The sequence below is a fragment of the Microtus pennsylvanicus genome, chromosome 14 (genome assembly GCF_037038515.1).
Source record: "Microtus pennsylvanicus isolate mMicPen1 chromosome 14, mMicPen1.hap1, whole genome shotgun sequence".
Classification (NCBI taxonomy): domain Eukaryota; kingdom Metazoa; phylum Chordata; class Mammalia; order Rodentia; family Cricetidae; genus Microtus; species Microtus pennsylvanicus.
This window is the reverse complement of record NC_134592.1, coordinates 56,308,670-56,333,098: the sequence shown is the minus strand read 5'-3', so window position 1 is coordinate 56,333,098 and position 24,429 is coordinate 56,308,670. Positions and strand designations below refer to the sequence as shown.

General features: G+C 42.1%; 1 protein-coding gene across 3 annotated transcripts in view; it reads right to left on the bottom strand.

Annotated features, from left to right (window-relative positions):
- Baz1a (bromodomain adjacent to zinc finger domain 1A) overlaps positions 1–24,429 on the bottom strand; it is a 75,930-nt gene that overhangs the window by 5,664 nt on the left and 45,837 nt on the right. For 2 of the 3 annotated variants that reach the window (XM_075947439.1, XM_075947440.1), the window contains exons 13-24: positions 20,289–20,384; positions 19,943–20,167; positions 19,403–19,568; positions 19,113–19,220; positions 15,921–16,054; positions 13,806–14,405; positions 11,513–11,676; positions 9,886–10,037; positions 8,752–8,888; positions 3,216–3,463; positions 2,919–3,136; positions 83–549 (exon numbers count right to left, since the gene is read on the bottom strand). In XM_075947439.1, the coding sequence (XP_075803554.1) occupies positions 83–549; positions 2,919–3,136; positions 3,216–3,463; positions 8,752–8,888; positions 9,886–10,037; positions 11,513–11,676; positions 13,806–14,405; positions 15,921–16,054; positions 19,113–19,220; positions 19,403–19,568; positions 19,943–20,167; positions 20,289–20,384 (2,715 nt within the window). The remainder of the gene's footprint in view (positions 1–82; positions 550–2,918; positions 3,137–3,215; positions 3,464–8,751; positions 8,889–9,885; positions 10,038–11,512; positions 11,677–13,805; positions 14,406–15,920; positions 16,055–19,112; positions 19,221–19,402; positions 19,569–19,942; positions 20,168–20,288; positions 20,385–24,429) is intronic. The other variant, XM_075947441.1, reaches the window with a different exon arrangement.

Below are 24,429 nucleotides of genomic sequence, written 5' to 3'. Positions count from 1 at the left end.
CAGGATGCTTTGTGTATCATAGGAACAGCTTTTAAAACCTGACCACGACTCAGCTATCTTGAGTGTAAGCTGAACTTCATACCTGTAGACTGTCTCTTCCTGCCTCTTCTCTTAGAGTCGCTGTCTTGGAGAGAAAGCCCTGCATCGGTATTTAAAGGTATCAAGTGCACGCTTGATCTCGAGGTGCCGACTCTGAAGTTGGCGATGCTGGGGCTGTGTTCTGGGGTGCTATCAGCACTCTTCCGTACTCTGCGTTTTCCACGAGGACTCAGCAGTTCCACAAGCATATCCGCTCGCAGTGCACCAGGACTCTGGCGAGTCGAACGACTAGCATTTCTTAACGAACGAGTTTCTGTAGGAGGAGCAGATCTGATCTTCCTTAGGTTCCTGCCAGCAGTCTTAGAAGCAGTGGTTTTGGGTGTGCTCTGCTGACTCCTTGAGGGGTACCGCCCGGGGTCTTGTCGCTGGCTGCGACTTGAGAAAGAAGAGCTAAGTCTCCCTCTTGTTTTAATTGGCAATCTGACTTGTGGTCTTCCTCGTTTGGGTGGGCTACAAAAATTGTTGGAAAACACGATTATTGTACAGACTATGGTGAGCTTGTGTATGGTTCCTTGTACTCAGGGCTATGGATAAATTACTCTGGCATGTAACTGAACCTTATCCTAGAATCAGTTCTTCCGTTTAGAGACAAGTTTTCATGGAAATCTAAACTGTGCTTCCATGTGCTTCTCTCAAACAGTGGAGGACACTTATTTTTCAGGTGACCAACTAGGACATCATCATGAAAATCAAGTCCTGAATTGTGATAAACTAATAACATCCTTAGGATACTGGCAAACAGACCGGGCCAATGCTCTTGAACATGGAAGACTTGCATTGTTTTTTCCTCCATGTCATCACCATCAACACAGAAGCGGCTGATGGTTCTGCCAGTGGCTGACACTGAAGTAGGCCTCAAACCTGTGGTTCATGAAGACCAAGCCAAGAACCTCTTTATTACTTTATGATTCTGACTGCAAATACAAAACTAGACTGAACTGGTCTCTTTACATACTTCTATTTAACCTGCAACCTTGGTAAGAATTTCCGAAATGACTGACCAGCTGATTTTCTGAGCGTATGTCGCTCATGTGTGTATATGCAGTTCAGCTGCAGAGACCTGCATGGACATGTGGAGGCCAGAGATCAACACTGGGTGTCTTACGTTTTGAGACAGGGTCTCTCACTAAAGCTGGGACCGGCTAATGAGACTAGACTAGCTAGCCAGCAAGCCTCTGGGACCTTCCTTCTCCACATTCCGATCCCAGGGCACCCTGCTGTGTGGGTGTTATGGGAAATTATTTTAAGATGTGTTACATTTGTTTACGCTGTGGACCATTTGTTTAATGATGTAAAGATGTGTTGCTTTTGTTTATGCTGCATTTGTTTAATTCTGTGAAGCTGCGATTCTTTGCCTGCCTGAAACACCTGATGGTCTAATAAAGAGATAAACAGGCAATAGCGAGGCAGGAGCAAGGATGGGAGGGGGGCTGGCAGACAGACTAAATAGGAGGAGAAATCTGGGAACAGAAAAAGGAGCAAGAGAACAAGGTGAAGAGGATGTCAGGTGCCAGCCACCCAGCCAGCCACGGAGGAAGAGAGAAAGCAAGATATATAGAAGAAAAGAAAAACGCTCAGAGGCAAAAGGTAGATGGGCTAATTTAAGATAAGAAAGCCTGGCTAGAAACAAGCTAGAAACAAGCCAAGCTAAGGCCAGGCAATTTATAAGAAAGAATAAGTCTCCATGTGTGTGATTTGTTTGGGAGCTGGGTTGTGAGCCCCCAAAAGAGCAAAGAGTTAAGAGTAAAACAAACAAACAACATTTTGGAAACAACATTTCCAATGTGGGGCTAGAGTAAAAGAAAATCAAACAACAGCCATCTTTCCAGGCTCCCCAGATTCTTTATTGCTAAGTTTAATATGATATTGTCTTCAAAAGCTTTATATGGTAGATGGTCTCTACTAGCTGACACTCTTAAAAAAAAAAACAAGCTAGGCAATGGTTGCACACATCTTTTAATCCCATCACTCAGGGGGCAGAGGCAGGCGGACCTCTGTGAGTTCGAGGCCAGCCTGGTCTACAGAGCGAATTTCAGGACAGCCAGAGCTACAGAAAAATCCTATCTTGAAAAACAAAAAATAAAATTGTAGTTGATTTGATGAACACATATGTATGAAATTCTCAAATAATAAAAGAGAAAAAACCTTAATAACAATAAAAGGGGGGATTTTATTAATTATTCTCCTCTGACAATGAATGGCCTTTCTGAACTGGACAGCTCTCGGGCACCTTGCCATACTCAGCCTCTTGATTCCATGAGATTGGTACAAATGTTTAGATTGGAGGGTGAGCTTAGAACAAGAACAAAGAATACAATATGACATTCTCTTGTTGTGACTCTATCTAGGACTACTGATGGAGAACCAGTGGATAGAAACATCTGCCTACTAGATATATCTATGCAGCAAGTATGATTGTGCATGTCTGTAATCTGAGCACTCAGGAGGCCAAGGCAGGATTACTTCAAGTTCGAGTCTACCTGAGCAACAATGTGAGACTGCTTGAGGGGAAAAGAGAAAGGGAGACCACCCCAGTGTTACCACAGCAGGAAAAGCCCACTGCAAAAGCCGTGCAGCAGCCCGAGTGATAGTCTGTCTCCAAGGAGTTGTTAACGATAATGGGGCAGGAGTACAAGAATACAGTGTGGTCTGCTTAGATCAGCAATACCCACCTTGGAAATACTTCGAGTTATATATAATACATGAAAAGCACAAGCAGTTTCAGATATGTTATTTTTCAAACAGTTATGTCCCCAAGTATTGTGTGTGGGTTTGAGAGTCACAGGCTGGACCACCCTCACGTGGCAAACTGGACTCACCTGAGTTCTTCCTCCTCTTCGGAGTCCTCTTCATCTTGTTCTACCTCATACTCTTCCTCCTCACTCTCGCCTTCTTCATCATCAACTTCGTCGTCACCTTCCATGCTCTCTTCCATCTCTTCATCACTTTCCAGAGACGGTCTCTGCCTAGAGGAAAGTCTCCTGGAGCGCTGCTTTGGTCGGCACTCTGGACAAAACCAATCTCCTTCAGGAATGGCCTGAACAAATCACAGAGATGACCATCATCTACTGGTGTGGACCTCAGTTCCGATGTGGGCAACAGAGGAAGGTAAATACCTTAAGTTTCGGCCGGACGCAGTAGGTGTGATGGCCGCGGTCACAGCCATCACAGAGGACCATGTTCTCAGCATCACCCTTCTTCCGGCAGATCTTGCAACGCGCGTTCAGTATAGATTTAGACCACATCACACTGCGATCCAAGGTTGATAAATGAAGAAAGACTTGGGATAGACTGGCAGAGGAAAGGAGGGACTCTCTCCAACGGTCCAGGACAGTTTTATAAGAACGTCCGCTGTCACTGCCATCTTAAAAGAGAGGAAAAGTGACTGAGGTTCCTGGGCAAACACAAGTGTCTCCTGGAATTCCTTTTTTAATTTCATGTTTCTTATGTTTGTCAAAAAGATTATGCTTAATATTGAAAACTAAAATTCTCTGTGATTCCAGGCTGGACTATGCAATGAGTTCCAGGTTAGTCTGGGTTGCAATGGAACAAGACTGCCTCACTCTCAAACTCCCCACACCTAATGTTCCATCTGTGGAGTCACATTTTTAATGACATAAGGAATTACTTAAATCCAAACTGAAGGCTTGAAGATTATAATAGTTAAAAGAGAAAAGAATTTAGGCAATGTGTTCCCAATCTAGTCTTTGTATTGAATCTTGATCTGATTTAAAACTGATTAAGTTACCCTTCCTTTGGATCAAGTATGTACTTTCTCATTGCCAGAAGAATGACTGAACCTCATGTGTTCTCATTTCAGTATGAACACATGAGGTTTCTTTTGAGCTGATGTTCTAGTATACTAGACCACTGTGCAGACTGCTGAGAGTTCACCACACCAACACTGATATTAGTCCTGCACTCAAGAGACTGAGGCAAGGGTTCAACCACAGGACAGCCTGGGTGACATTTTAAGTTCAAGGCCATTCTGGGGTACTATCTCAAAAACAAAACAAAAATGCCCCCCAAACTAAATCAACCAAAGAAACAAAACAAAACAAAATAAATAAAAATCCAAGCCAGCAAGAGGGCTCAGCAGGTAAATGTGCCTGCCATGGACGCCTGATGACCTAAGTTAGATCCTGGGACCCCAAGTGGAAGGAAGGACCAATGGAGAGTGTCCTCTGACCTCTATACTATGCTGGGGTGCACACAGGTGTAAGTGCACCCCGCAACAATAATACTAATTAAAGCAAACAAAACTAAACATAAAGAGAACCAAACCCCACGAAAGGTTTGAGTGAACAGCTCCGAAGTAGAATGCTTGTTTTGCACTGCAGTCCTGGTTTTCCACCCCCAACAACACACATCCATACACCACCAAACCAAAAGCTTGCATGATTTTATTGTGGAAATAAAATACTGTGAAAACTGTAAGAATGAGACTAATAATGAAACCAAATATGAAAAACTATGTTTAATATGTTTTATGTAAGAGTTTAAATTGGGCATTCCTTTCTCAGAACCCTCCCCACTTGAGTTCTTTCTTATTTTTCTACATTTGCTCTGCTCACTTGGAAACAGGAGATGTGCAATTCAGTGACGGAGCATGTGCGTACCATGCATAGATCTGAGGTTTGATCCCCAGCATAACCAAAACAACAAAGAAATAAGAACTAAAGAGAACTTCAAATGAGTCTTCAGAGCTAGAGAAAATGAAGAGGGCATTAAGGGCAAATACATTTAGGATGTAAGTGGACACTTTTTTCCCACCTTCATCTTTCCATGTATCTAGTGTTGTTGGAGATTAGACCAAGGATTTCACACACACTACAAAACTACGCTAATCCCGAACTAGCTCATACCCCAAGGTACCTTTATCGACAGTATATAAACTAGTTAAATTCTGAATTTCAATTTCAGCTCATCTCTACCTTTGGAGTTTGTGATTTACTAACTAGCACACTGGCTTTATCTCTGCCCGCTCACTCTGTGTTTATCTTGACTCTGTTAAAAGGCTTCATGGAAAGCTCTGGGCATGAATGAACAGGACCTCCAAGGAAGGACCCACAAGCACTGATAGCTAAAAGATCATGAAGAAATCTTTCTGGATAAATTTGGACACAAATCCTTATTTGGTAATGGTAAGAAATAAGGTTGAAGAATGGCCAACATGTTAGAGTGGAAGAAAGGTCAATTATGAGAAGGTTTTAGTCTTGGAAAGGAGTGTGAAGGATTCATGGGTTTGTGAAAGTTTTAAGATAAGGTAGCTCAGGGGCTGGCCTCATATTTAGAGGCATGAGCCATCCACCCCCGGTTTTGTCAGTGTAATCCCAGTTCTAGGGGAACAAAGTGGAGGGTCAGCAGCTCAGGGTCACCTTTGGCTACATCGTAAGATTGAGATCATCTATGTCTGTTCAGCACTGAGATTGTTGGCCCACCACTATCCTGCTTTTACATGAGTGCCAGAGATCCAAACCCCCGCCCCAGCCCTTTGTTGAGACAGGGCCTCCTGTGGCCCATGGGAGTCTCAGGCTCCCACATACCCTAGGGCGGCCTCCACGTAAGTGCTGGATCACAGCTGCACACAAATTTGCTTCCTTTACCACAACAAGCTTCAACAAGCCAAGTACACCTCCCTGGTTCTCTAGGATACATGGCTACCAAGTACAGCTCACTGGTTCTCTAGGATATATGGCTACCAAGGGCAAAATATGTCTTGCTTCTCTTCTGCTTTTCTGGTCTTGATAAACTCCTCAAGAAATTGCTACAGGTAAACTAAACAACCAGATCTCATTTCTCCTCTGAAGGTATAAGCAACTTTTTTCTTGGAGGTTTTCAAGGCTAGCCTCAAGAAGATTAGAGGCTTCTCTTAAATCTCTGTCTTAGTTCAGAGAGTGACAAAACCTTTTATGGGATACAAGGAATCTAACAACTTCTGAGGCAATGGGTGGGATCTCCGGGTTGGTGAGGAGTCTCCTGAACTCTTTTTCCATACCTGCTGTTGTCCTTGATGGATATGCCATGGCCCTGCCATCTCCAGTATCTGGGGTCTCCACTGCAACTGAGGCTGATCTCTCCTGGCCGTTCCCCAGGCAACCTTACCACACGATGCTAGGCCTCAACCACTCTCCATCGGCTCCCTCAAGCCTTCAAAACCAGTACCATGAGACTTTACACATTGCCAAGTTCTGTTGTCAGCTCGAGACAGCCTGTCCGGACACAGCCTGTGTGTGCAGGTTCTGAGATTCTGCTGTCCCGCTGGCATGGAGACATCTTCACCTCAGTGGTGCTGGTGTCCTATTAATTAGTTGACTTCCCAGGCTCAGTTGATCAGCACACACAGACTTAGTCCAATATGCCACACAAACGACCCCTATCCCAGTGTCCAGAGAATCTTCCGTCTGAAACCTCAGCCAAGGCTCCACTGTCTGCCAGTCTCAGCATTCTTTTTTTTATATATATTTTATTTATTTTTTATGTATACAATATTCTGTCTGTGTGTATGCCTGCAGGCCAGAAGAGGGTACCAGACCCCATTACAGATGGTTGTGAGCCACCATGTGGTTGCTGGGAATTGAACTCAGGACCTTTGGAAGAGCAGGCAATGCTCTTAACCTCTGAGCCATCTCTCCAGCCCCTGAGCTTTCTTTTTTGATCAGTCCATTCAAAGGAACATGAGGAACTTTTGGTCTGATGGTACAGGCCTGTAATACCAGTGTAGAGGAGGGTAATTAAGGCAGGAGGGACACCAAGTTCAAGGCCTGCCCGCGCTACACAAGAGTTCAGGATCATCCTGAGAACTTAGTGAGACCCTTTCTTAAAACAGAAAGTAAGAAGAGGGCTGCAGAAGATACAGCTCATGGGAGCATGTGTGGAGCCCAACACTCAGTCCTCAAACCAAACCCCAGCAAAACCAAGCATGCCGTGACATCAGGCTTTACAACTGCACTGTCAGTGTGATAGGATTTCTTAAGTTATAACACAACTATCAATAGCTTTATAACACTGAGGTATTAGCTATGAATTCTTCGATCTAAGGACATTGTGTGAACAAATTCACATTCTGAAATTGGATGGTACTGTCTGTAGCAATGGTTCTCAACCTGTGGGCTGCAGCCTCTTTGGGGTCGAATGACCTTTCAGAGGGGTTGCCTAAGACTATTGGCAAGTACAGGTATTTACAATTCATAACAGTAACAAAATCATAGTTATGAAGTAGCAACAAAAATAATTTTATGGTTCCTCATCACAACATGAGGAACTGTATTAAAAGGTTGCAGCTTTAGGAAAGAACCACTTATTTAAAGAAACTTAAATTCTTATTTATTTTTATACGTCTGTCCGTCTGTCTGTGTGCCACATGTACTCCTGGTGCCCACAGGGACCAGCAGAGGGTGCTGGATCCCCTGGATATGGAGTTACAGGCAGCTGTGAGCTGCTATGTTGGTGCCTGGAACCAAATCTGGGTGCTCTTTACCAATGAGTCATCTATCTAGCTCTGACATTTCATTTCTAATACTCACATTTATCACATTAATATTAATTATTTAACAAATTTAGTTTATTTAGGTTGCTCTTTCCAATGAGACCAGAAAGGAATTTTTTAAAATCTCTATAATCCCAATGAAATATAAACTTCTTGAAAAAAAATTAAAGAGAAAGTCTCACTATGCAGCCCTGACTGGCCTAGAACTGACTATGTGTAGACCAGGCTGGCCTTAAACTCAGAGACCCACCTGCCTGCCTCGCTAGCACTGAGATTAAAGGCGTGTGCTATCATATCTTTTTAACATGACGATTTATTAAAGTCTGACGAAGATGAATTTAAAATTCATATTTTCTGAAGACATATTAATTAGGTTCTTAGGTTGGCCCTAAAAAGCCTATTAAATTGCATAATTGCACCAGGTGGTGGTGGTGCACACCTTTAGTCCCAGTAGAGACAAGCGGATCTCTGTGAGTTCAAGACCAGCCTGGTCTATAAGAGCTAGTTCCAGGACAAGCTCCAAAGCTACAGAGAAACCCTGTCTCAAAAAAAAAAAAAAAGAAAAAAAAGAAAAGAAAAAAAATTGCATAATTGCATGAATAGCCAAAACTGGTAGACAGTATTATTTCTTTCATTCTAGCCACAAACTGCAGCTCAGTGAGTGTTTTCCTGGCATGCATGAGGCCCTGGGTACAATCCCCAGCAACACACACACACACACACACACTACAAATGGCAGAACAAATTCTCATCTATAGTCCTAACACTTTATATTTCTGACTGGACATTTCTTGGGTAATACTTATTTTTAAGCCAAATCTTCAAATGATATAGATTTAAATCAATAACAAAAAAAATTAAGTCACTTAGAAAATCCTGTTTTTATATAATTTACATTATTTGAAGTCTGGATAATATATTTTGGTAATCTTTTTGAAACATTACACAAAAAGGAATAGTCTTAAAAGCATTTACTAGAACAATGTTTATTTAGAATAAGCCAGAAAGCAGTATCTAGTATCTAGGCATTATTTAAAATACATCTTACCTGAAAAAGCTCATCTTTTAAACAGCAAAAACAGTTTCAAGCTCATTATATGAGTCTATCAATTTCATGCCAGCCCGTAGAGCTCTTACATAATTAGTAATAAGAAGATACTCACCAAGTGGAGCTTTGAGGAAACGCCGCTCAATGCCCTGTTCTATTTGAAAGAGGGCCATAGCCAGATAATGAACCACATTGCTCACTGACTGCGGTGTACTGCTGGTACTTGGAGTTTCTGTTTTAATCCCCAAAAGTCTACAATTAAAATAACAACAGTTTATGGTACTGAAAATCACAATCAGGTGAAACTTGGACCTACTCATCCTTCCAAAGTGTGTGTGTGTGCGTGCGCATGTGTGCGTGCGCATGTGTGTGTGCACATGCGTGTGTGCATGTGTGTGTACATGTGTGCGCGCTCATGCCCCTCACCTAAGTGAAGGAGAGGACAGCCTCAGGTGCAGTTGTGTGTGCGTGTGCGCATGTGTGTGCATGTGTGTGTGTGCGTGTGCGCACTCATGCCCCTCACCTAAGTGAAGGAGAGGACAGCCTCAGGTGCAGTTGTGTGTGCGTGTGCGCATGTGTGTGCATGTGTGTGTGTGCGTGTGCGCACTCATGCCCCTCACCTAAGTGAAGGAGAGGACAGCCTCAGGTGCAGTTGTGTGTGCGTGTGCGCATGTGTGTGCATGTGTGTGTGCGCGTGCGCACTCATGCCCCTCACCTAAGTGAAGGAGAGGACAGCCTCAGGTGTCAGTTGTTGCCTTCTACCTTCAAGCCAGGGTTTGTTTGCCACTGCAGATGCCAGGCTGGCTGCCATGCACTCCCAGGAATTCCGTCTCTGCCTCCCATTCTGCCAGTGACAGCACTAGGAGCATGTGCCTAGCTCTATATACGTTCTGGTTGTTCAAAACTTTGGTCCAAACTTGTATGGCAAGTGCTTTATCCACTGAGCCACCTCCCCAGACCCCACAAGTGTATCAACACCTATGTAAGAGGGGAGGGAGAGCTGGAATCAGCAAGGCACACTCATGGAATCCTAGCACTTGGGAGGCAGAGGCAGGTGGATGTCAGTGAGTTTGAGGCCAGCCTGGACTGTTACACAGAGAAACCCTATCTTGAAAAGCCAAAAAAAAAAAAAAAAAAAAAAAAAGAGAGAGAGAGAGAGAGAGAGAGAGAGAGAAAAGTTTCCCAATCTCAAAGAACTATTACAAGTGAGTGAATAGCAGACTGCAGAGGTGAGCAGGAGCCTCTGTACCTGTCTCTCACTATGACCTTTGCTTGCTCAATTTCCATCTCCTCGACGTCTTCATTCACAGTTTTAATCACTCCATTCTCCTTGCTTTCCTCACTTAACAGCTCATACCGTCCATTCTCTAAGGCCGATCTCCAGACGTGCCGATCTGTAACCTGTAACGAAACCCAAACTTATTAACCCTGAAATATGGGAATACATTACTCTAAGACATATGCACTTAGAGTACAAAAGTAAGATTAATTCATGTACATCCTAGAAACAATGAATCAAAAGGCACCTAAAAAATTACAGTTACTGCACTCAGGAGGCTGTGGCAGAAAGACTGGCAGGAAGTTAGGATTATATAACAAGAATAAACTCAAAACCTAAAATAAATAATGAAAAAAGTTGATAAATTATGAAATGAAATTAATATAATTTGTAGATGAAAGCTTTAGTAGTTTATTTTTAAAAATTATATTGTGTGTGAGAAAGAGAGAGAGAGAGAAAGTGAGTCAGTCTTACAGTGTAGCCCAAGCTGGCTTTGAACTCATGGTGATCCTCCTGCTTCAACTTCTAAAGGGCTGGGATTACAGGTGTGAGCCATCATGCTAAATTTGTTTTTTTTTTTTTTTTTGAAATAGGCTCTCTCCATGTAGGTCCGGTTTGTCCTGGAGCTCACTTTGTAGACCAGGCTGCCCTCAAGCTCACAAAGATTCACCTGTCTCAGCCTCCCAAGTGCTGGAATTAAAGGCCATTGCTACCACACCCAGTTTTACACAATTTTTTAAAAATTTATTTTGTTTTGTTTTTATTTTTGAGACAGGGTTTCTCTGTAGCTTTTGGTTCCTGTCCTGGAACTAGCTCTTCTAGACCAGGCTGGCCTCGAACTCCAAAGGCGTGCACCGCCACCACCTGGCCTAAAAATTTAAATTTAAGCTGGGCAGTGGTGCACACGCCTTTAACCCAAGCACTCAGGAGACAGAGGCAGGCAGATCCTGAGTTCGAGGCCAGCCTGGTCTACAGAGTGAGTTCCAGGACAGGTTCTCTCCAAAGCTACACAGAGAAACTCTGTCTCAAAAAACAAAACCAAAACCAAAAATGTACAAATGTTCCGTCTGCATATAAGTCTATGCACCACTTAAGTGTCCAATGTCCATGGTGGCCAGGAGAGAGTGAGATCCTCTTGGACTGGAGTTACAGAAGGCTGTGAGCTACCACTAGTTAAACCGGGGCTTCTAGAAGGACAGCCAGTGCTGAGCCATCTATGCAGCCCCTTTATAAATGACCAAGTTGGCCATAGTAAAAGTGACAAATGATGGCAAAAGCACAAACACGCATATATAACAGGAAGGATGGTGCGAGCCTGCAAGTCCAGCAGCTGGAGAGTTCCAGGCAATCAAGGACACAGTGTTAGGCCATGTCTCAAAGATACAGAAACCAACACCTGGAGATGCACTTCCTGGAGTTGTTACCAGACCCTGTTAGGGGGGGTTTAGGGGACATCCACCAATATGATTAAGCAGAGAAGGCAGGAGTTGGTTAAGGAAGATAATATCCTTATATAATTCAACATCTGATGGTAATATAAAACATCCAGAAATATTTACATATACCAGCTAAGCTATAAACATCAGGAGGGACAAACCTTGATTGCTCCTAATGTCCCTTGATAGATTCTGTCTTCAATGTCCAAAAGAAAGTCTCTGAGCCTCAGCTCGAGCTGCCTCTCTGCAGACATCTGTGATGTGTCGCATACATTGGAGGATCGTCCCCGAGAAGAAACAGGCTTGCTGTCAGCTTGAGGTTTGTCTGAAATAACCAAATATCTCTTACATTAAGATTTTCTACATAAAAACATAACATGACATGATTCTGAGGTAACTGAAATAAAAGAATCATAAGTCCTCAATAGTTACAACCATAAACACATTACATGACATGATTTTGAGATGATCAATATGAAAGCACCGTAAATCCTAAACAGTTACAACCATAAACTTGGTAAAGGTCTTTGTCTTGAGGTTTCTGTTGCTGTTATAAAACATCGTGGCCAGCAGCAGCTTGGAGAGGAAAGGGTTTATGTCAGCTTAATCACAGTTCATCACTGAAGGAAGTCAGGTCAGGAACCCAAGGAAGAAACCTGGAGGTAGGAACTGAAGCAGAAGCCATGGAAGAGTGCTGCTTGTTGGCTTACTCCTCGTGATTCCTTAACCTATTCCTTAAATCCTCCAAGATCCCCTGCCTAGCCATGGCACCTCCTGCAGTGAGATGGGCCCTCCCATATCTATCAATCATCAATCAAAAGCCCTACAGACTTCCTTACAGGCCAATCTCATGGAGGCATTTTCTCAGTTATGGCTTTCTTCCCAGATGACTCCAGCTTGTATCAAACTGATACTAGTCAGCCTTGTATCCGGAACAAAGAACTCTTATCGTAAAAATACACACAAATAGAAATAGACATATAATACATGTAAAAAGACAAATAATCCATTTACAAAATGGATAAAATATTTCACAGACATTTAAGGAAATTATACAAATGGATCCTCAGTGGGACTTCACACCCTGAACGAAGGCTGAAATAGAAAACTAGTTAATTTACTGGTAAGTGGAGAAACTAGAACCTTCATACACCATGGGTGGGAAAATAAACATGTAGCTGCTTTGGGAAACAAACTAATAGTTCCTGGAGTTTTAAAGTTATTACATGAAAAGTAATTTACCCCTAGGTATATTCGTCACAAAGGAAACCCCCATTGCCACAAAAACGTGTAAATATTTACAGCAGCATTTCCCAAGACAGTCTAGAAACAAACAAAACACCTATCCAGAAATGGGTAACTTAGACGGTGTGTGTGTGATCTGTCACTGCACTGTGTGTGTGAACGAGCGGCTGACGGTCCTGTCCTGCCCCCCACCTCACTACAGCAGACTCACTCACCTGGCTTTTAGTGTGGGTCAGGGAACTGAACCCAGGCCACTGGGATCACAAGCTATGCTCTTTTAGCTGCTGAACTATCTCCCTGGCCCAGATTCTTGTTTGAGGCAACAAAAATGTTTTAAGATGTCCTGTGAGGATGACTGTCCATACCCGTGCAATATACTGACAACCACTAAACTGTATCCTTTCAATTGGTGAGTGTCTGATCTGTTGAAAAATATAAAAATGGCCTGGCTCCAGGAGAGGTCGTCACTGTGCCTGACACTGTCTGGAGGGTCAGGAACCAAAAGCTGATGGCCCAGAGACCTAGGATAGAGCTAAACATGAGTGGCAAAAAGTCAATGAAATGATTCCTAATGTTATTTTGCTATACTCATAGATCAGTGCCTTGTCCAGTCAGAAGAGAGGCTTCCTGGGGCAGCTGATGGGAGCAGATGCAGAAACGCACAGCTAAACATGAAGTGGAGTTTGGGAAATGGTGATGCTCGGTCACTCCTGCCAACCCCCAGCCTCACGCTGTTTTCCCTCCGGTTGTTTGGTGCAGAATTTTGCCATAGCAATGCCAAGTAGTCAGTCTCTGACAGAGAACGAGAAGACCTGCTCACACTGTGGTTGGTTCCTCATGAACCAGACAACAAACACACTTTGTAAGCCTTTGCTGTATGAAGAAATATAAGCCCACACTCATTTGCAAACTAGGAGAAGGTCAAATAAAAAGCTAACATTATCTTAATATGTAAGTAACAGCTTGAAATAGATTTAATCCTTAATGATTAGGATTAGAGGAAGAGAAAAAGAAAAATAAAACCCACAATAGTCTTCACTGAAATTTTACCTGAAAGCCAGGCATGGTGGTATGCGCCTTTAATTCCAGCACTTGGGAGGCAGAGGCATCAGGATCTCTTGGGTTTTAAAGTCATGCTGTTCTACAAGTTCCAGAAGAGCTTGGGGCATGTAGGGAGACCCTGACTCAAAAAGCAAAATAAAAATTTACCTGAAAAGTGAAATTTCTCTTCAGAAAAGTGGGCCAGCTGAGCACATATCCTGCCCTTCTCCTGCAGAAGGGTGTCTTTTAAGGCACTTTCCCTGTGTCCTCTCGAGTTGAGAGCGTCAATAAGCTGGTCCAGCTGCTCCCGGGAACTGTAGAAGCACCACCGATTTGGCTTATGCACTGGTTTTGGCAATAGCATAGAATCATCGAATGGACCTTGGTCAAGGCTGGAGGTAGATTCGGACATGAAGGACTCTTCAGCTTTAACAGAAACCTGAGGATCGTGAGACTGTGCATTATGACGAAACGATGAAGGTCTAGGCAACAGCATGTCTTCAGTAAGACCTGAAAAATCCTCTTCTATGAACAAACCGGGAATAGAAGGGAAAATCCAGTATCGCCTGTACAGGCGGTCTCGCCCCAAAGGGAAGATATTAGTACAGGCGATGGCACTCTGGATCTTGTCTAGGAGTTCCTTCTCTTTCCGTTGGTGCTCTTGCCGCACAGCTTCTTCTGCGTCAGCAGGAGGAGGCTCCTGCTTTGTATAGCAGCTCATCTCTTCCTGCTTCATACACTGCTTAACGCCATTTTGACCCACTTTCCCTGTGTTGAAATAAAATACATCATCATTATATTTTATTTTTTGGGGGGGTTTTATTGTTATTATTGTTTGAGACAGGGCCCCATTATATAGACCTCGCTGGCCTGGAGCTCACAGAGATCCACTTGCCTTGAACTCTTAAAGGCATTTGCCTCATTATATTTCATATTTTCACTAAAGAAATATGAAACATGCCAGGTAACAGCCACTTGGGAGACAGAGGCAGGTGAATCTCTGCATTTAAGGTTAGTCTGATCTACAAAGTAAATTCCAGGACAGCCAGGGTTACACAGAGAAACCCAATCTCAAAACAACAACAATGAAGAAGAAAGAAGAAAGAAGAAAGAAGAAAGAAGAAGAAGAAGAAGAAGAAGAAGAAGAAGAAGAAGAAGAAGAAGAAGAAGAAGAAGAAGAAGAAGAAGGAAAGAAAAGAAAGATGGAACACAAAGATACAAAGCTAGCCACCATTTAGTGTGCTATGGACTGATTCACATACTGAAGCCCAACCGTTACTGCAGCTGTATTTGAAGCTGGGGCCTTACTGACCAGAACTGATGTCCTAAGAATAAGATACACTAGATTTCCTCCTCTCTGGCATGCACAGAACACATTATGTGAAAACACAACAAGAGATCTTTGTGTGTAGGCCTGCCCATTGCTTTAATATATTATAGAGAAAAACTAGTAAAACCAGATAATAAAACTTGCTAACTATGGGGCTGGAGAGATGGCTCAGAGGTTAAGAACACTGCCTGCTCTTCGAGGGGTCCTGAGTTCAATTCCCAGCAACCACATGGTGGCTCACAACCATCTGCAATGAGGTCTGGTGCCCTCTTCTGGCCTTCAGGCATACACACAGACAGCATATTGTATACATAATAAATAAATAAATATTTAAGAAAAAAAAACTTGCTAACTAAAATTTAAAGTTACTCAGAAGGCAGAGACAGGTGAGGCTAGCCTAGTCTACAGTGAGTTCCAAGTCAGCCAGAGCCACAGAGTGAGACCCTGTCTCAAACTGTCCCCACCCCCTCAAATAACATTTCAAGTTAGGAAACACTGATCTATATATGATAGGCATAGTGGTTCAATCCCTGCACTTGGGAGGTTGAGTCAGGTGAGAATCTCTGAGTTCGAGGCCAGCCTGGTCTACAGAGCAAGTTCTGGGATGGCCAGGGCTATACAGAGAAACGGTGTCTTGAAGGATAAGGAGAAGAAAAAGAAAAAGAAAGTAAGTTCCAGGCTAGTCTGGGTTATGTACTATGTAGTGAGGAGTACTATGATGTCTTGATGAAATACAAAACAAAACAATCCCAGAAATACAACAGTGTTTTTATAACATTCTATAACAAACTGGTCATTTTTATGGCTCACCATGAGCTGTAAGGCAGATGTTTAGACACCACACATATTCATGCAGCATATTCTTAGAATCCCACCATTTAGAGGCAAGGTCAGTTCTGGCTACACAGTGAGTGTAAGCTGAATTGAGACCTAGCTAAGAAACAGTAAATGACCTTCTGTACGTCTTCTGCTCCTTTTCAGTGATCCTGGGTCATCTTCATCCTCAGTAACCACGTCAGGGTCCAGATCTTTCCCATCTATTTCTTTGCTCTCCGTACTAGTGTCAAAATCTTCCCTTCCTTCCTCCCTGAAAGGAAAAAGAATGAGTTTAAAGTAAAGTGTCTCAAGATATGGATGAGAAAAAGGAGAGAAAAACCCTGCTTGGTCCTAGAGCAGTGGAGAAAAGTGAAGAGTTGCACGTGTTCTGCATGCATGCATGTACATGCACCATGTATGCTCCTGCCACCTGTGGAGGCCACAGGGGCTGGATCCCTAGGAACTCGAGTTACAGACCGTATTGACTGCCTGCAGTACCAAATGGCTGCTGGGGATGAAAGCTGTGTCCTCTCTGAGGCAGCTGGGAACGCGGATGATGTAGAAAAGTCCCTTTAACCACTCAGGAGGCGGGTTAGGTGATGATATGGTTCAGGGTAGGAAAATATAGGGAGCCATACTCCCTGGGAAGGAGCTCCATACTGCAGGTACAGTAAGTGGGTGGAATGAACATAACCCATTTATTCCATTATGTTGCTCAATTTAAACTAAAATATATGAACTTCAGAGTAAATTCCACAATTTAAACTGGACGCAGTGGTGTATACTGTAATTCTAGTACTCCCGAGGCTGGGGCACAAAGTCTGCCTTGAGTCTGAGGTCAACCTGGGCCACAGGGAGCACCAGACCAGTCAGCGTAAACAGCAAGACTCTCAAAGTACATGCTATCATTTTTGTTTCTACATACAAAGTGAGGTTTTGCAGGCTTACTTTTGTTTTCATTGAAAAAACAGGGAAAAGGCATATAAGGGGGGGCGGGATGAGTACAGAAAACAGAAAGGAGCTGACAAGATAGCTCAGGGGTAAAGATGCTTGCCATGTAAGCTTGATGAGCTGAGCTGGAGCCCCAGAATCCACATAAAGCTGGAAGGAGAAGAACTCCACTGCCCTTCCCCCAGTAACACACAATACTTTAAAATATGAAGAAGTCAGGTATGTTAGTGTACGCCTGTAATTCTAACACTTGACAAAGCTGAAGCAGGAGTTTCAGGACAGCTGTGGCCACATGAAAACCTGCCCAAAACACAACTACAGGAGAAAGTGCATTTGTTTGTTTGTTGAGTCAGTATGACCTGTAACCCGCTGTGTAGTCCAGGCTGACTTTTAAGTTCACAGCAGCCGTCCTTCTCTAGTCTGCAAGCCGCCATGCCTGGTTCTAATATTTCTTTTTCAGAAGACTGAGAGGGGTCTAGGATGTAATCAGAGGGAGAGCACGTGCTTAACACCTGCCAGAGCCTAGGTTTAGTACCCAGTACAAAACCAAAAACAATTTACATACTATAAAAACCAAGCCTTTAACTCCAGCACTTGGAAGGCAGAGAGGGGCAGATCTCTTGAGTTCAAGGGCACCCTGATCTACTTGGGCTCTGTAGAAAGACCAGGCTCTAAAATAAATAAATAAACAAACAAACAAACAAATCTCTTCTCATAAAAAAGAAAAAAAATCACTATTTCAAAGGAACAACTTAGTGATGTTTTTAGCATATTTCCAAGATTGCCTGTGGTGTTTTGAATGAGAATGGCCTCCACAGGCTCAGACATTTGAATGTCTAGCCCCTAGTCCATAGATTGTTTAGGGAAAGATTAGGAGATGTGGCCTTGTTGTGTCATTGTAGGCGAGCTTTGAGGTTTCAAAAAGACCAGCCTGGTGCAGTTGTCTCTCCGCCTCCTGCCTGGAAATAAGGACCCACAACCATCAGCTACTGTTCAAGGACCAGGTCTCCTGCTTCCCAACATGACAATGGCGGGTTAACCTTCTGAAACTGGAAGCAAGCCCACAATTAAAGGGTTGCCTTGCTCATTATGTCTCCTCACAGCAATAGAACAGTAATTAAGACATTGTACAATCACCAACACTATCTAATTCTACAATATTTTAATTATTCTGATAGAAAAACCTCATATTCATTAATAGCCCTTTCCCATTCTCTTTTCCCAAAAGACTGCCCATGGCAACCATGTGCCTATAATCTTAATACTTGGGAAGCAGAGGCACAGGATTCATGTTTGAGGCTATCTTGATACCTGCAAAGGATGATGGAAATCAACCTTTCAATCTAATCCCTGTAAGGCACAGAGGGCGGTGAAATAGTGTGCACTGTGCTGGAGTGGCCGTAGAGGGAGAAAAATAACCACTGAAAGTTTTCTAGAAAGTTATCATTTACGACATTAATTTTAAGAGAAAATGTGCCAGGTGGGGGTGGTGTTGGTACTCAAGAGGCAGCCTGGTCTACAGAATGAGTTCCAGGACAACCAAGACTACAGACACACCTGCCTTGAAGAGAAGAGAAGAGGAAAGGAGAAGAAAGGAAAAGAGAAAATGAGTTCTTATATTCTCAAAAATTAGGATAAAAAATTAACCCATGGGGCTGGAGAGATGGCTCAGAGGTTAAGAGCATTGCCTGCTCTTCCAAAGGTCCTGAGTTCAATTCCCAGCAACCACATGGTGGCTCACAACCATCTGTAATGGCATACAGACAGAATATTGTATACATAATAAATAAATATTAAAAAATGAGGGGGGGGGGCTGGAGAGATGGCTCAATGGTTAAGAGCATTGCCTGCTCTTCCAAAGGTCCTGAGATCAATTCCTGGCAACCACATGGTGGCTCACAACCATCTGTAATGAGGCCTGGTGCCCTCTTCTGGCCTGCAGACATACACATAGACAGAATATTGTATACATAACAAAAAAATAGACAAATATTTAAAAAAGTTAACCCATGTATTCTTGATAGAAGTCTCTACATAAATTTCATAAGCTTTTTAACATAATTACAAAAAATTAAATTTCTAAGCCGGGCGGTGGTGGCGCACGCCTTTAATCCCAGCACTCGGGAGGCAGAGGCAGGTGGATCTCTGTGAGTTCGAGACCAGCCTGGTCTACAAGAGCTAGTTCCAGGACAGGCTCCAAAGCCACAGAGAAACCCTGTCTCGAAAAACCAAAAAAAAAAAAAAAAAAAAAAAAAAAAATTAAATTTCTAAACTCTGAAAGCATTTTAGAGTTTCAAGTGTCTGATTTTTATTCTTATTCTTTACTTTTATTGTATATGAGGTGAATAAATAGTCACATGCATGAAACTAAGCCATACCCTAGACCTGCAGCTGAATTCCGCTGTTCATCCTCTTTCAGTTTCTCTTGTTTCTCTTTCATTTTCTGTTCTTGTTCCTTAAGTTTTTCTTCTTTCCTTCTACGTATTCTGAAAGTCAAATAAAAGATCACAGTCCACCTGACAAAGATACGTTTCACTTAGCATCGTGTCTTTACTAAGGTATAGAAAGTGCTCCAAATGCTTTTACAAACTATGCTGGGGAAACCTACCCCCACGCTCTGAGAACACCCCACCAGCTCTCAACACGCCAGTGAGTGGGCACTGCTTACCGAGCAGCTGTGGCTTCTCGCTCTTTGCGGTGTTGTTCTGCCTTGAGCTCTCGGAATTCCTGCTTGGCCTGTCGTAATACATCAACGTAATCTTCAATGAAATCCCTAGTAGAAACTAGGGTCAGTAGCTTCCCACAGAGAGCATGAAGTATCTTCATTTTTTCTCCTGCCAAAATAGATAAATGCTATGTTATCAATGAGAAGAAAAAAAAAACAGTGTTTGACAATTTCTACCTTGTGCTCCTAATAAAGAACAAGGAGTAGCAGATGTGGTGGCACATTTGTTTAATGCCAACATCTGGGAGGCAGAGGCTGGCAGATCTTTGTGAATTCAAGGTCAGCCAGGGCTACTAGTGAGATCCTGCCTCAAAATAAACAAACAAACCAAAACCAAAGGATCCTACCAACAATGGACTGTTTTTTCTTATTTTCTTGAATGACTGATCTATACCCAGAATTTCTTGTTGGCTTGTTAGTTGTCTGGATAAAAGAGCTGGGTAGGAAGAAACCAGGTTAGAAAAATTCCAACTTGCAGCTTACCTGGTGTCAAATCATACACAGAAGTGCTGGACAGTTTCTTCACCAGACTAGGATTGCTCAGTCGCAGCTCCATGCAGGCATCATCTGTGGCATCAAACCCCCCTCGTTTCTGATAGCGGTACTTTGCGTTTGCTGATGTCACATCAGCACCCGAGGCTAAGATGTGCAGTCTCAGTATTTCAGAAAGAGTACAGCTGTCAAGATCCAAGCTTTTCAAACTGCAGCCTAGATTGTTAAAAATGAAACAATCATTTAGAAAATAAACAATGAACATTCAGCAATGTAAATATACCTTTATAAATTAAAATAAAATGCCAAACAAAAATAAAATAAAGCCCACACATACCCTGGTGTAACTGTGGCCATGCAGCGGCCAAAGATGCAACTGCAGACAGTGCAGATTTTGTGGGGTCTACATCTTCATCCAAAGCCTCTGATAAATCTTTAAGGAAATAAATACTTTATTCTAGTGCAAAAATATTTGGGAAGAATGCCCTTTAAAACGATGAAAGAAACAGCAAACAGCTTAACATTGAGGGACCTCAGCAGAGCCAACGCCCACCACAGCATCATTCCCGTCCTCTCGGGCTCCACCTACAACAGATCCTGGAACACAGACTTTACACTAACATTTCCTTAGAGAGCACACAGAGACAATTTCCAAAATACCAACAAGATGCACTTTCATATTCCAAAAATGGCAAATGTATTTTAGAATTAAAACAAACCTCTTTTTCAATGTAACTTTAGAAAGTCTACTTTGAAAGTTGAGTAAAGAAACCCAATCTTATAAACATCTTAAGATTGAATCATAACAAAACATAGCTTGTAATCATCACAAAATAGGCCTAGAAAAAACTGCCAAAAGAACTTTAAAAGCCAGGACTGCTATCAATTATTCATCCTTTTCATTAAAATTTCCTTACTGTCAATCTAAGAAACATGGGGACGATTTCTCTGTATTCTCTAAAGAATTACTTTAGCCTTGAAAACTGCTTAAGTTACAGTAGAACTGGTACAAATATATAAGCATCATATAAACAATTCTTGCCAATTATAGTACACAGATAAAGAATTCAAGTGCCAACTATACCCCTCATGCTTACCTGAGACAAGACCAAATAAACCAGCTTGCCTGCTGTATTCCTGAACAGTGTTAACAAGCTGTTCTAAGCGGCAGGCCATATTCTGGTCTTAGCACTGCCAGTAAGCAATGCACATCCTTCAGACAAGCCAGTTAATCTGAGGGCGAGTCTAGAGAAGCAATTCCTAAGTTTTCTAGTAAAATATTTATTAAAAGCTCCACATAAGAAGTCTTGTTAAAATGAGATGAGGTGAGAACTCTGCCCATCCATCCTGTCACCTCTCCTGCACTCCACCATGACACAAAAGCTAATCTGTGCTTCCAGAATATTCTAACATGTGATTCACTTAGCAAAATTTCAAGATTGATTAAATGAACATTAGAGAATGAAAAGTGGCCAATGTTTCCAAAAAAAAGGCAACTCTGGGGTCAAATCTGATCACAGTTACTGGTGAAGTTAAGATACAAAGCATAAACAGGACCACACAGAGTTCCCAGATTAAATTACTGCAAATGCCCAGCTCACACCTACCAGACCCCAATGACAGACAATGTATTTTTCCTACCAGGGAAATACAAGACCTAGAATTTCACATACATATATACATATATATATATAGCCACAACAAATTTAACACTAGTAGGCACTATGATAACCCACATTACTAGACAGAGTCACACAAGTGTGCTAGATCTCCTTCTCAGAAGGTATTAATCATGTCCAACATCTACCATTTATCTAGAGGAAATCAGAACAAAGGCTAAAGAGGCCTTAAGAAATGAACCATTAACAGAATGATTGTTTTTAATGTATTACATTAAAAATGTTAAAAATATGCATTTATATTTAAAAATTTATGAACGTATTTTCACCTTAGTGTACACCTGTGTACCATGTATGTACAAGTGCTGAAGGAAGTCAGAAGAGGAGGGCCAGATCCCCTAGAATTGGAGTTACAGACAATTGTTAGCCTCTATGTGGGTGATGGGATTCAGACCAGGGTCTTCTGCAAGAGCAGCCAGTGCTCTTAGCTGCTGAGCCATCTTTTCCAGCTCAACAACATGTACTCTTAAATTGTACGATCTATTATACTGCATTCTAGAGAATTCCAAGCACCTCTTTAGAATTTTTTCAGTATCACCTGGCTGAACTGTATCCAGTATAACTGTACGAAGTAGTTATACTTATTTGATTGGGGGGGGGGATGGCAGTTTATGACAGGGTCTGTCTACGTAGTCCTAGCACTGAGCTCTGTAGACCAGGCCGACCTTGAATTCACAGAGATCCTCCCATCTCTTGCCTCCCAAGAGCTGGGATTTAAGGCTATGCCACCACATCTAGCTTTACCAGATCATATTTTAAAAATTTATTTAGTATACAGTGTTCTTGTTCTAATGGCATGTGTGCCTGCATGCCAGAAGAGGGCACCAGATTTCATTACACACGGTTATAAGTCAACATGTGGTTGGAGAACAGTCAATGCTCTTAACCTCTGAGCCATCTCTTTAGCCCCTTACTAGACAGTTGTAGAAAGAGTCTAGTAGAGAGAGGCACATACTATTCCAACACTCAGTAGTAATGATATCCCAGGAAAAAAAAAAACCCACAACTTTTCTATTTAATGAGGATGCTCTTGTCCTCCAAAGAATGTATATGTGTATATGTGTGTGTGTGTGTGTGTGTGTATATCAAAGACAACAAACTGGCCATGGTAGAACATGACTGTGATCCCAGCATGTAACACTGTGGAGCAGGTCAACCTCTACTACATAACAAGTTCAAGGCCAACATGGGATACAAGAGATTCTATCTCAGAAGAGCAGCAACAGCAACAAAAGCTAAAGGCAGAGATATAGGAACTGATATGGTTAGTGCACAAATTTTTAGAGATTTGATATAAAAGCAAGGATCCCAAGGGCTAATGAAATTAGTTATGGGAAATACTAAGAGGACAAATGATTAGTCTTTTAACTTTGCTATCTGTTTCGAGATAATATAATACAGTTATCATGGGGTTATAGATCAGACTGCCTGAACTTGTCCATCACATTCTTATTAGCCATATGTCTTTTAGTTACATCTCTGCTTCTTTGCATGCATGGGAAATGCTTTGAGTATAAAGTAACACAATGACTTGCACCACCCACTGTATCTATGATTGGCAGTAAATAACCTTACTGAATTTGAGTTTTCTCACCACTATGTAAGATTCTATTTTTTTTCTGCTTAATTTCATGTTTATCAGAAATACCTTCAGGTATTCCCTGCAGGAAATACCTTCTTGGTAAGATCAGTCAAAGTAGAAATTAATTCCATTCCACTGTTTTCAGAAAGTCTGTAGAAAGCTTTTCTGTTATTGAGATGGGAGGGACAGCTGCCATCGCTGAACCGTATATCTTGACTAGTAACAACAGCAGGGGGAAGATGGGGGGGCGGAAATACCATGCTGTTTTCCAATTTCCAACATTTATATTTTCAAATGGAACCTTTATTTTGTATCGAGCATTTACCCAAAAATCAACTCTGTATTGTATTTTTGTATCTGAGATTGTTCTGTATAGGAAGAGAGCTATAGGAAAGTATAGACCAGGGGTTGGAGAGACGGCTCACAGTTAAGAGCACTGGCTGCTCTTCCAGAGGACCAGGATTCAATTCCCAGCACCCACATGACAGCTCACAACTGCCTGTAACTCCTGTTCGGGGGTAACTGACACCTATGGCAAAATACCAATGCACATAAAATAAAATAAATAAAATAAAAATAGAACAACAACAAACTAACCCAATTCCTCCCTCTTGTCTATTCATATACTGTCTAATATATATATATATCTCAGACCAAGCAAATCCTTAATAGAAAAAACTGGCAACACAAACACCAGCTTTCTATTTTTTCCTCGCATTAACCGATTTTTTTCCATACCATTTCTTTTCCATTCTACTTCCTTTTTGAAAAAATTTTTTATTACGTGTGTGTGTGTGTGTGTGTGTGTGTGTGTGTGTGTAAGAGTGCAGGCACGCATGTAGAGATCAGAGGAAAACTTCTTTGGATGATGGTTCTTTGGATGTTTATTCCATGGGTCCTAGGGGTCCAATGCTGCTCATCAGGCCTGCACAGCAAGTGTTTTCATCTAACCAAGCTCATCTTAGCTAGCTAAACTTACCTAAGCTATCATGCCAGACCCACTTTTATTTTTGCCGTAGAGCTTCCAAAAGGGCAAAACAACAGCTCTCTTAAAAGCTGGACTAAAGTGAGTTCGAGACCAACCTGGTCTACAGAGCTAGTTCCAGGACAGGCTCCAAAGCCACAGAGAAACCCTGTCTCGAAAAAGCCAAAAAAAAAAAAAAAAAAAAAAAAAAAAAAAAAAAAAAAAAGCTGGACTAAACACAGCTTTATGTATT